The following is a 13,298-nucleotide window of genomic DNA, read 5'->3' as shown; positions in this document are numbered from 1 at the left end:
GCCTGCACCGATGTCTTATTCATAAATTTAATTCAACAAATGTGTGTTGTAGTCTTTTATTTATATGCAGAGTGTCTACCAGGCTTTTATTCTGACATATTTTGGTGAATTATGACTTAAGAATTGGAGGCCTAAAATTCTTGAAAAAAATGTACCGCTTTTGACTCATAATTCCAGACAGAAATGCAACACCAGGGAGGTTAACTGTCCGTCTGAGGTGCTCACAATCTAATCCCTGCCATAGGCATAGGACTATGTTTGTATGTATGAATTGTGTAGTGAATGTGATGTAGTCTAGAATAGTGTAGTTGTTTTTTTTTTTTTTTAAATATACAATTTTAAAAAATTTGCAGCAGCAATCAAATACCACCAAAAGAAATCTTTATTTGTGAGAAGAAAAGGGGATAAAATTCATTTGAGTGCTAAGTTGTATGACCGAGCAATAAACCATTAAAGTTGTGAAGTGCTGAATTGTAAAAAATGACCTGGCCACTAGGGGGGTATAAACCTCTGGGGCTCAAGAGGTTAACATACCGTAAACAGCAGAAAGTGCGGCTCCCTTCTGTGGTCACACGTCTTTTCTATAATCAATTACTACAGATCCCAGTAAGGCCCAGTGCACACCAAAACCGCTAGCAGATCTGCAAAACGCTGGAAATTTTTGAAGCAGATTTCAGAGGGATTCTAGGCATGATTAGAGACCTTTTCTAAACATGCCTAGCGGTTTTTGGAGCGTTTTGTGTAGCAGATTTCATATATTGTTACAGTAAAGCTGTAACTCAGCAGCTTCTGTAACAAAAACGCCTGGAAAGCCGCTCTGATCTTGCGTTTCTCAGAGCGGTTTTCCACTTTCCTATACTTTACATTGAGGCAGAAACTAATCTGCAAACCGCACAAATGCAGCAGGAGGCACGTTTGCGGTTTGCTAAAAACCTCAAACCGCCGGTGTGCACCATCCCATAGAGATACATTAGCCAAGCGTTTTCCCAGGCGAAAGCGGTTTTGAAAACTCTACCAAAAAACGCTTGGTGTTCACCAGGCCTCACTCTGGGAGTTCCTGTACTCACGGCTCTGAGCGCTTGTGTGCGCCCGCATCAGCTTCCCACTACCCGAGAGTCATTCTTGTGGTTCCTGTGTAACGAGTGGGACAGCAGCACAATGACCCCGCATAGCTCATATGATCTTATATACACATGCATAGATACATTGTATCCAGAGAATGGTCAGTCTGGCGAGGGGCATAACCTATGCGGAATGCAGCAATACATTCACCTGTAGATGGCCAGGTGTGTATTGTCTCTCTGAAGAAAGGGATTGCAGGGAAAAGTGTTGCAGGTTTTGTTTATTTTTCACTTAACCAGGAAGATGACAACAGAAGGTGTTTGCAAGTTTCACCAGCTCATTAATAGAGGCTCCTACACATCTGACAAGACAGAGTGGAGGGTGGGCAGTCACCCTAGAATGAGACACCAGGAGCCCAAACAGTGCAGGATGTCACAAAGCTCTGGGGTGCTCTCAAAGGAAAACTGCAAAGGGGCAACTGCAGGCGGGGGGATGAATAAACCCGACTCCACTCGGGGATCTAGGCCAGCCGCAGGTGTTCGCACTTTTCGATGAAAGACATCCCTAAGGACCCGTAGCTGGGGTTCAAAGGTACCACCGGGGGGGGGGGGGGTATAACAGGATGAAAATGAGCCAGGGCCAGTTCTGTCATGAAGCAAGGTGAAACACTTGTGTCAGGCGCAGAAATTACAGGGGCAGCATTTTTGTAGTATGAGGAAAAGCGAGAGGAGAGCGAGGTGAAGAGGTCATCATTGGGGAAAGCAGCTTGCTGTGCTGTGTGAGGAGTCTGACAGTGAGTGAGGAGGGAGGCAGGATAACATCATTGGGAGAAAGCAGCTTGTTGTGCTGTGTGAGGAGTCTGACAGTGAGTGGGAAGGGGGAGGCAGGAGAGCAGCATTGGAGAAAAGCAGCTTGTTGTGCTGTGTGAGGAGTCTGACAGTGAGTGAGGAGGGGGGAGGCAGGAGAGCAGCATTGGGGAAAAGCAGCTTGTTGTGCTGTGTGATGAGTCTGACAGTGAGGATGGGGGAGTCAGGAGAGCATCTTTGGGGAAAATCAGCTTGTTGTGCTGTGTGAGGAGTCTGGCAGTGAGTGAGGAGGGGGGTGGCAGGAAAGCATCATTGGGGAAAAGCAGCTTGTTGTGCTGTGTGAGGAGTCTGACAGTAAGTGAGGAGGGGAGGGAGGCAGGAGAGCATCATTGGGGAAAAGCAGCTTGTTGTGCTGTGTGAGGAGTCTGACAGTGAGCGAGGAGGGGGGAGACAGGAGAGCATCATTGGAGAAAAGCAGTTTGTTGTGCTGCGTGAGGAGTCTGACAGTGAGCGAGGAGGGGGAGGCAGGAGAGCAGCATTGGGGAAAAGCAGCTTGCTGTGCTGTGTGAGGAGTCTGACAGTGAGTGAGGAGGGGGAGGCAGGAGAGCATCATTGGGGAAAAGCAGCTTGTTGTGCTGTGCGAGTCTGAAAGTGAGGGTCCTTTTCCACTGCATTTGACCAATTTTGATGTGCGTTTTTTTAATGTGTTTCTGATTGGCAAGTGTTGTCTTGATTTTTGAAAATAGATACTAGTGATTAAAGGTTACCCAAGGTGACATGTGACATGATGAGATAGACATGGGTATGTACAGTGCCTAGCACACAAATAACTATGCTGTGTTCCTTTTTTTTCTTTCTCTGCCTGACAGAGTTAAATATCAGGTATGTAAGTGGCTGACTCAGTCCTGACTCAGACAGGAAGTGGCTACAGTGTGACCCTCACTGATAAGAAATTTCCCTTTTTATCTCTTTCTTACTCTCAGAAGCCATTTTCTGCGAGGAAAGTGTTTTATAGTTGGAATTTCTTATCAGTGAGGGTCACGCTATAGTCCCTTCCTGTGACTTCCTGTGACTACACATATGCAATTTATATATGTGAACTGCAGACGCATTAAAACGCACGCAGAATGCATGTGCGGAACAAAAACGCAAACTCAATTAAAACGCACAAACGCATATACAGAAAGAAAGCTAACTTCCCCGCACTGCCTAGTGTGCTCCCAGCCTCCAGTCTTTTTGTGCTTTCTATGATCTGCAGCGATATAGCTGACAGTATCCTGTGTATAATTCTTCCCTGCTTCTTCCAGGTACAGGAATTTTACGTGGACATGACCTGCGATGGCTGCTCAAACGCCGTGGGTCGCGTCCTCACCAAACTCAAAGGTAAGCGGCCCCAGAGACGTCCTTCCTTGTGAGTACATACTGCATGGTCAGATGGTCAGTGGGATGCTAAGGATTCCAAAATGATTCAGATTTTATGTAAATGTTTGCAGTTTGGGAATGGACTAATCCTAAGGGCCGGAACTCACTAGAGCGATTTTCTGAGCGTTTAGGGAGCGATTCAAACCGCTAGCGATGTCCCTAAATGCTCAGCTAATGTTAATGGATGGGCCAAATTCCACTGGGTTACCAAATCGCAAAACGCAGGACATGCAGCATTTTTTTGCGGTTAGCGTTTCTGCAATGTAAAGTATACAAACGCTGGCGTAATCTCTCATCAAAACCTGTACAGAGAGATTTGCTAGCGTTTTGAAGTTACTGCACACTGTAAACAAATTAAAATTAGTTGAAAGGACCAATCAGAATTAAAACCGCTAATCGCTACAAAATCGCTGGCAAAAACCTTACACTTTTTTAAATCGCTACCAAAAAGGTTAAAGCGGATCCAAACCAAACATTTTTTTTTTTATTCAAAATATTTAGTTGCAGCACTCTGACACATAGAAAGATAAATAATCACTCCTTCAAGCCTATGAGCATTTCAGTGCATGCTTTTCACCCTTCTCTTTTCATACCTGGGGTTATAGCCATTAGCAATTCCTCCTCTGCAGGACACCTCCTACTCCATCAGTCTGCCGGATTTTGTCCCGGCAATATGAAAGGAAGGGAGGGGTTCCTCCAATAAATGTAAAATATTTTATATTTGTCATCATGCAGCTGAAAAAAGGCTGCTATTTATTATTATAATTTAGAAAATAGATTTTATTTCTGAAATCTTGTATTTTTAGTTTGGGTCCACTTTAATGAAATCGCTTACAAAACGCTCATACAAATCGCTAGCGATTGCGATTTGTAGTGGCTTAGCAGCAGAAAAGCTAGTAAAGGGTGAGTATCAGATAGATGTTGATCATCTAGCATAGGCACACCTAGACAAGACAAGACAGATAACCTTTTATATCGCATTTTTCTCCTGGCCAGACCCTTATAAGCCAGAGCTGCAGCCACTAGGACGGGCTCTATAGGCAGTAGCAGTGTTAGAAAGACTTGCCTAAGGTCTCCTACTGAATAGAGGCTGGCTTACTGAACAGGCAGAGCAGAGATTCAAACCCTGGTCTCCTGTGTCAGAGGCAGAGCCCTTAACCATTACACCATCCTGCACTGCATACTCCATAGGAATCTGAGTTGGTGCAAACCTTATGCAAATGTTTGCAGCTTGGAAACGGAGCTGCTGTGTTTGATTCATATCTAAGCTGTGTAATTTTGCGTCATCTTGAATTATTAGCGTCTTATTGGCCGGCCTAAAGCTAGGTAAAGCCAGACTACAGTCGTCCAGATAGACTGAAGCAGCTAAAGGACATCTAAGGTGTAAATAAACTGATGAGAAAATAAATTGTATCTATCCTCCTTCTCCTAAAAATGACCTTTTTTTTAGATATCCCACAGTTTTTTATTTTATATTTAAATCCAATTTTTACATTTTTACTGTTTCGTTGTCTCGGCTCAATGACACCTGCGTTGAAGTATGCCAAAGCTAAAATCTATGAACTATTGACCCTTTTTATCGCTTTCCTGCTCTCAGAAGCCATTTACTGATAGGAAAGTGTTTTATGGCTGTAATTCCTTATCAGTGCGGGTTATGCTATAGTCTGGCCCAGTTTGACCCGGTCCCGATCTGGACAGTCACTTGCATACCTGATGTTTAACTCTTTCAGGCAGAGAAAGAAGAAAAGCAACACAGCCTAGTTATTTGTGTGCTTGGCACTGTACATACCCATGTCTGTCACCTCGGTTGTTCTTTAAAGTGAGCCTCCGGACTAAAAATCTACTCAGCAGAACTGAAAAGGCTTGGTGTTTAACAGTTTCACAGCATCAGAACTTTGTTTTTCTTACCAAAGCATCATTTTTAGCTGCATTTTTATCTAAGCTCCACCCATCAAAGAAAAAAAGCCCGGGCTTTTTTTCCCTGATGATGTGTAGAGCATGATGGGATTTCCTATGTTGTTGTTCACATTGCCTAGAAACTGTGAGAGGTGATCAGGACACAGGACAGTTGGAACTGTGTCTCATGCTCCCTGTCGCCTCCTTTCAACCAAAAAGATGGCTGCCCTCATGAAATCACAAACATTAGCCTGTTCTTTTAAAACAGGGTGGGTATGAAATTATATTACCTATCTATTTTAATTAACATAATTAATGTAACTTAATGACAGTCTGTTTGTTTAGGCTGAAGTTTCCCGTTAAGGTATGTACACACGTGCACCTTAATGCACAATCAACCACCCAACTTGTTGTTTGCACAACCATTACATACACACGGGCTGACCAACTAAACAGCCAACTCATTTAAATATTGTATGAGGGAGGGAGGCAAGGTGAGGCCAGCACTGCGATTCAGAATGTTTATTAGGATAATTAATGGTGAAGATCACTTACAGTCAGCATTTGGTCGGATGCAATGCGGATGTGGTGGGCGCCAGGTCTAGATCCCCCTGCGGACGTCCGTTTCGCGCGTCTAGCGCTTGTTCACCGCAATGGGGAAAGATGGGGGCGGACTGTTTCGGCGTGGATGACATACCCACGCTGCGGCGGCACTTCCGCCTACGTCAGCCAGTCACGCCCCCTAATCTCCATGGCAACCAACGACGCCCCGTGTAGAGGACGTTAGGCGTCCTTGTAACTAGGTGAGGGGAAGCATGGGGAGGCGGGGCGCATCGCCGAGCCAATCAGCGTCCAGCTCCAGAGCGTAAACATATGCACACAAACATTTAAATATTGTGTGAGCACCATACCGACATTCAAAAAACATCAAGTCTTTCAAACGACTTATACACACGTGGCCAACCTGCCTGATAGTTGCTCCGCTGGTTGGATCGGACAAACTATCTCTTATTAGCCGCTTGTCTAGTCATTTGCCACGTGTACACACACCCAACCTATCGTCCAACAGTTTTGACGAGACTTTGGTGGAAAAGTTGCATGTGTGTATGAGGTTTTAGAAACCGAAGAATCTTCAATTGACAATACTGCACTATCCAGTCTCCTGGTGTCCTTGTATTTTTTAAGGTGTTTTCAGAACATCTCCCTCCTCGGGTTCCTCACACAGACAGCATGGCTGCCCATACGAAATTACAGCCCAATAGATACTTTGATTCAATAATTTTATCGAACCAGAAGAGAATCGGTGCCACAACCAATCGATTTCCACCCAAAAAAAAATGTTAAAAAAATTGGATGGATCCGTGATGTATTCAATATCACGGTGGACCCCCAGCTGGTGTCACCACAAGTTTATAAATTTTGTTGATTTCGTGCTGAAATCTATTGGAAATTGGTGTACGGTGTGTGGGCAGGCAATGGATCTCGCTCTGATCAGATTTGACCTCGGAGGGATCGATCTGATGATCAGTTTGGCCATACATTGAATGATGTATGGCCACTTTAAAGGCATCCATGTAATAAAGGCGCCTGGAAAAGAAGAGTGCAGGGGATTGCCACTAGTAGAATATTGGGAAAATTGCCTATATTCTTCTACTTAAAGTGAACCAGAGACGAAGCACCCTCGTGTATTTTACCATATAGATCAGTGGGAACATTAGAGAAAACACTTACCTTGCTCTTTGTTTCATCCTTCACTGCTCAGCCTGCTTGTTATCAGCCCAGATAAAATCCCCGACTGAGCATTGAGTCTGGCTTTGCTATAATTACTCAGCTATAATGATTCCTGAGCAGAGCCACAAGGGGGCAGGCTTGGGCTTGACAAGACAGCGCAGAAGACAGACTCCGCTATAAAGATTCCTGAACAAAGTCAGACTGAATGCTCAGTCAGGGATTTTATCAGGGCTGGTAACAAGCAGGCTGAGCAGTGAAGGATGAAACAGAGAGCAGAGTAGGTGTTTTCTCTAATGTTCCCACTGATATATATGGTAAAATACATGAGGGTGCTTCATCTCTGGTTCCCTTTAATTCCTATAGTAAAATATTGGTGATCTTTACCAATATTTGACTCTTACTTAAACTAACCCTACTATCTTACAAAACCTTCCCTCTACCGATGCCTAACCCTCAGGCCCCGTTTACACTTAATCAGTTGGTACGCGTTAGTACGCGTTTTTTCCATAGCAGTGCATTGGGAAGAAGCTTTCGGTTAAAACACGTTAAGTGTAAAAGAGGCCATAGGAAAACATGGGCATTACTTTGAAAATCAGTTTTCTTTCAGTTATACCTGAGAGCAACTGATTAAGTGTAAAAGGGGCCTAAGACCTCCCTCTGCCGATGCCTAACCCTAAGACCTCCCTCTGCCGATGCCTAACCCTAAGACCTCCCTCTGCCGATGCCTAACCCTAAGACCTCCCTCTGCCGATGCCTAACCCTAAGACCTCCCTCTGCCGATGCCTAACCCTAAGACCTCCCTCTGCCGATGCCTAACCCTAAGACCTCCCTCTGCCGATGCCTAACCCTAAGACCTCCCTCTGCCGATGCCTAACCCTAAGACCTCCCTCTGCCGATGCCTAACCCTAAGACCTCCCTCTGCCGATGCCTAACCCTAAGACCTCCCTCTGCCGATGCCTAACCCTAAGACCTCCCTCTGCCGATGCCTAACCCTAAGACCTCCCTCTGCCGATGCCTAACCCTAAGACCTCCCTCTGCCGATGCCTAACCCTAAGACCTCCCTCTGCCGGTGCCTAACCCTAAGACCTCCCTCTGCCGGTGCCTAACCCTAAGACCTCCCTCTGCCGATCCCTAAACCTAAGACCTCCCTCTGCTGATGCCTAACCCTAAGACCTCCTCCCTCTGCCGATGCCTAACCCTAAGACCTCCCTCTGCCGATGCCTAACCCTAAGACCTCCCTCTGCCGATGCCTAACCCTAAGACCTCCCTCTGCCGATGCCTAACCCTAAGACCTCCCTCTGCCGATGCCTAACCCTAAGACCTCCCTCTGCCGATGCCTAACCCTAAGACCTCCCTCTGCCGATGCCTAACCCTAAGACCTCCCTCTGCCGATGCCTAACCCTAAGACCTCCCTCTGCCGATGCCTAACCCTAAGACCTCCCTCTGCCGATGCCTAACCCTAAGACCTCCCTCTGCCGATGCCTAACCCTAAGACCTCCCTCTGCCGATGCCTAACCCTAAGACCTCCCTCTGCCGATGCCTAACCCTAAGACCTCCCTCTGCCGATGCCTAACCCTAAGACCTCCCTCTGCCGATGCCTAACCCTAAGACCTCCCTCTGCCGGTGCCTAACCCTAAGACCTCCCTCTGCCGGTGCCTAACCCTAAGACCTCCCTCTGCCGATCCCTAAACCTAAGACCTCCCTCTGCTGATGCCTAACCCTAAGACCTCCTCCCTCTGCCGATGCCTAACCCTAAGACCTCCCTCTGCCGATGCCTAACCCTAAGACCTCCCTCTGCCGATGCCTAACCCTAAGACCTCCTTCTGCCGATGCCTAACCCTAAGACCTCCCTCTGCCGATCCCTAACCCTAAGACCTCCCTCTGCCGATGCCTAACCCTAAGACCTCCCTCTGCCGATGCCTAACCCTAAGACCTCCCTCTGCCGATGCCTAACCCTAAGACCTCCCTCTGCCGATGCCTAACCCTAAGACCTCCCTCTGCCGGTGCCTAACCCTAAGACCTCCCTCTGCCGGTGCCTAACCCTAAGACCTCCCTCTGCCGATCCCTAAACCTAAGACCTCCCTCTGCTGATGCCTAACCCTAAGACCTCCTCCCTCTGCCGATGCCTAACCCTAAGACCTCCCTCTGCCGATGCCTAACCCTAAGACCTCCCTCTGCCGATGCCTAACCCTAAGACCTCCTTCTGCCGATGCCTAACCCTAAGACCTCCCTCTGCCGATCCCTAACCCTAAGACCTCCCTCTGCCGATGCTATCTATCACTACAGTACACAGCACTTGGGGAGGGGGTGGAGGCTGGGGTTTGCTGGGCGCTGTACACAAGACCCTGCTGTACACTGAATAGGGACTGTCTACAAAACTTTGTATGATTCCTTATCAGTGGCTGAACAGATGCAGCCATTAGAACAGAAATCATTTTCTCTCTATACCCTTAGTTGTCAGTCTCTCAGGACAGGGAAGAGTAACTTCTCCCCCAGGGCCCCCCTGCGGCTTCTCCACCCACGGGCCCCCCTGCTGCTGCATCCCTTGCAGGGTCTATTGGTACGCCCTGTCTTGTACACACGTGGCCATCTGCACTATATTAGCCCAACAGTCATCAGTCGTTCCTCTTGTCATTCGCCACATACAGTATACACGCATCGGATTGTCCTCTGTTTTTGCTGTGTTGGACTACAATCGAGTAGCTTTGTGGCCATAGAGCGGTCTCCACTCAGAATGATTTACATCTCAGTGCCCCTCCCTCATGAAGCACATGAAGCTGATTGGCTGGACGGCCCCTTTCACAGACCCTTATAAACATGTCTCCTCTATTCCAGATGTTAAATATGATATCGATTTGGAAAACAAGAAAGTCTTTATCACATCAGATCAGTACTCTGCGGAGCAGTTATTAGAGACCCTGAAGAAGACTGGGAAGGACGCGAAATACGTCGGCTGTAAAGAATGAGGAGGAGAAGCAACTAATAAAGGTAAAGATTTGTAGATTTTGCTGCCAAGACCAGTCCTCTTTTGTGTCATCTCACAACATATGGATTTAAAGGGGAACTGAAGTAAGAGGTATACGGAGGCTGCCATATTTATTTCCTTTTAATCAATACCAGTTGCCTGGCAGCCTTGCTGGTCCATTTCTCTGCAGTAGTATCTGAATCACACCAGAAACAAGCATGCAGCTAGTCTTGTCAGATCTGACTTTAAAGTCTGAAACACCTGATCTGCTGCATGCTTGTTCAGGGGCTATGGCTAATAGTATTAGAGGCAGAGGATCAGCAGGGCTGCCAGGCAACTGGTATTGCTTAAAAGGAAATAAACATGGCAGCCTCCATATACCTCTCTCTTCAGCCATACATCAGGCGATTCCGATTATTATAATCAGATTAGATGAAAATTGGTACTGCTGCCAAGTTCATGCCTAATCGACAATGCGACCAATTTTGGGACGACACTGGAATTGCAGTGCAATTATACATGACCTGTCCTGTGTCGCGGTGCCCGTCCTCTTCTGAATCCACCGCTGTCCGTTACACTTCCCATACACGCTGCTGGCACATAGCAGGCCGGTGCACATGTGACGTCACTAGCACCATGCCGGCCGGCGTATATAGGGAAGAGCTGTCCGTTACACTTCCCATACACGCTGCCGGCACATAGCACGCCGGTGCACATGTGACATCACATCACTAGCACCATGCCGGCCGGCGTATATAGGGAAGAGCTGTCCGTTACACTTCCCATACACGCTGCCAGCACATAGCACGCCGGTGCACATGTGATGTCACTAGCACCATGCCGGCCGGTGTATATAGGGAAGAGCTGTCCGTTACACTTCCCATACACGCTGCCAGCACATAGCACGCCGGTGCACATGTGATGTCACTACCACCATGCTGGCCGGCGTATATAGGGAAGAGCTGTCCGTTACACTTCCCATACTCACTGCCGGCACATAGCACGCCGGTGCACATGTGATGTCACTAGCACCATGCCGGCCGGTGTATATAGGGAAGAGCTGTCCGTTACACTTCCCATACACACTGCCGGCACATAGCACGCCGGTGCACATGTGAGGTCACTAGCACCATGCCGGCCGGCGTATATAGGGAGGAGCTGTCCGTTACACTTCCCATACACACTGCCGGTACATAGCATGCCGGTGCACAGGTGACATGACTAGCACCATGCCGGCCGGCGTATATAGGGAAGAGCTGTCCGTTACACTTCCCATACACACTGCCGGTACATAGCATGCCGGAGCACAGGTGACATCACTAGCACCATGCCGGCCGGCGTATATAGGGAAGAGCTGTCCGTTACACTTCCCATACACACTGCCGGCACATAGCATGCCGGTGCACAGGTGACATCACTAGCACCATGCCGGCCGGCGTATATAGGGAAGAGCTGTCCGTTACACTTCCCATACACTCTGCCGGCACATAGCACGCCGGTGCACACGTGACATCACTAGCTCCATGCTGGCCGGCGTATATAGGGAAGAGCTGTCCGTTACACTTCCCATACACGCTGCCAGCACATAGCAGGCCGGTGCACACGTGACGTCACTATCGCCATGCCGGCCGGCGTATATAGGGAAGAGCTGTCCGTTACACTTCTCATACACTCTGCCGGCACATAGCACGCCGGCGCACACGTGACGTCACTAGCACCATGCCGGCCGGTGTATATAGGGAAGAGCTGTCCGTTACACTTCCCATACACGCTGCTGGCACATAGCACGCCGGTGCACATGTGACATCACTAGCACCATGCCGGCCGGCGTATATAGGGAAGAGCTGTCCGTTACACTTCCCATACACGCTGCTGGCACATAGCACGCCGGTGCACATGTGACATCACTAGCACCATGCCGGCCGGCGTATATAGGGAAGAGCTGTCCGTTACACTTCCCATACACGCTGCCGGCACATAGCACGCCGGTGCACATGTGACATCACTAGCACCATGCCGGCCGGTGTATATAGGGAAGAGCTGTCCTTTACACTTCCCATACACTCTGCCGGCACATAGCACGCCGGTGCACATGTGACGTCACTAGCACCATGCCGGCCGGCGTATATAGGGAAGAGCTGTCTGTTACACTTCCCATACACACTGCCGGCACATAGCACGCCGGTGCACATGTGACATCACTAGCACCATGCCGGCCGGCGTATATAGGGAAGAGCTGTCCGTTACACTTCCCATACACACTGCCGGTACATAGCACACCGGTGCACATGTGACATCACTAGCACCATGCCGGCCGGCGTATATAGGGAAGAGCTGTCCGTTACACTTCCCATACACTCTGCCGGCACATAGCACGCCGGCGCACACGTGACATCACTAGCTCCATGCTGGCCGGCGTATATAGGGAAGAGCTGTCCGTTACACTTCCCATACACGCTGCCGGCACATAGCACGCCGGTGCACATGTGACATCACTAGCACTATGCCGGCCGGCGTATATAGGGAAGAGCTGTCCGTTACACTTCCCATACACTCTGCCAGCACATAGCACGCCGGTGCACATGTGAGGTCACTAGCACCATGCCGGCCGGCGTATATAGGGAAGAGCTGTCCGTTACACTTCCCATACACACTGCCGGCACATAGCACGCCGGTGCACATGTGACATCACTAGCACCATGCCGGCCGGCGTATATAGGGAAGAGCTGTCCGTTACACTTCCCATACACTCTGCCGGCACATAGCACGCCGGTGCACATGTGACGTCACTAGCACCATGCCGGCCGGCGTATATAGGGAAGAGCTGTCCGTTACACTTCCCATACACTCTGCCAGCACATAGCACGCCGGTGCACATGTGAGGTCACTAGCACCATGCCGGCCGGCGTATATAGGGAAGAGCTGTCCGTTACACTTCCCATACACACTGCCGGCACATAGCACGCCGGTGCACATGTGACATCACTAGCACCATGCCGGCCGGCGTATATAGGGAAGAGCTGTCCGTTACACTTCCCATACACACTGCCGGTACATAGCACGCCGGTGCACATGTGACATCACTAGCACCATGCCGGCCGGCGTATATAGGAAAGAGTTGTCCGTTACACTTCCCATACACGCTGCCGGCACATAGCACGCCGGCACACATGTGACATCACTAGCACCATGCCGGCCGGCGTATATAGGGAAGAGCTGTCCGTTACTCTTCCCATACACGCTGCCGGCACATAGCACGCCGGTGCACATGTGACATCACTAGTACCATGCCGGCCGGCGTATATAGGGAAGAGCTGTCCGTTACACTTCCCATACACACTGCCGGCACATAGCACGCCGGTGCACATGTGACGTCACTAGCACCATGCCGGCCGGCGTACATAGGGAAGAGCTGT

The 13,298-nt window shown here is 49.0% G+C and overlaps 1 protein-coding gene across 1 annotated transcript in view; it reads left to right on the top strand.

The window, feature by feature from the left end:
* ATOX1 (antioxidant 1 copper chaperone) overlaps positions 1-13,298 on the top strand; it is a 56,634-nt gene that overhangs the window by 22,311 nt on the left and 21,025 nt on the right. Inside the window, exons 2-3 of the mRNA XM_068278398.1 lie at positions 3,176-3,251; positions 9,753-9,905. Coding sequence (XP_068134499.1) covers positions 3,176-3,251; positions 9,753-9,883 — 207 coding nt within the window. The 3' untranslated portion in view covers positions 9,884-9,905. The remainder of the gene's footprint in view (positions 1-3,175; positions 3,252-9,752; positions 9,906-13,298) is intronic.

Source organism: Hyperolius riggenbachi, chromosome 3 (genome assembly GCF_040937935.1).
Source record: "Hyperolius riggenbachi isolate aHypRig1 chromosome 3, aHypRig1.pri, whole genome shotgun sequence".
NCBI lineage: Eukaryota > Metazoa > Chordata > Amphibia > Anura > Hyperoliidae > Hyperolius > Hyperolius riggenbachi.
The sequence above is the reverse complement of the archived record's forward strand: the minus strand, read 5'-3'. Positions and strand labels throughout refer to the sequence as shown.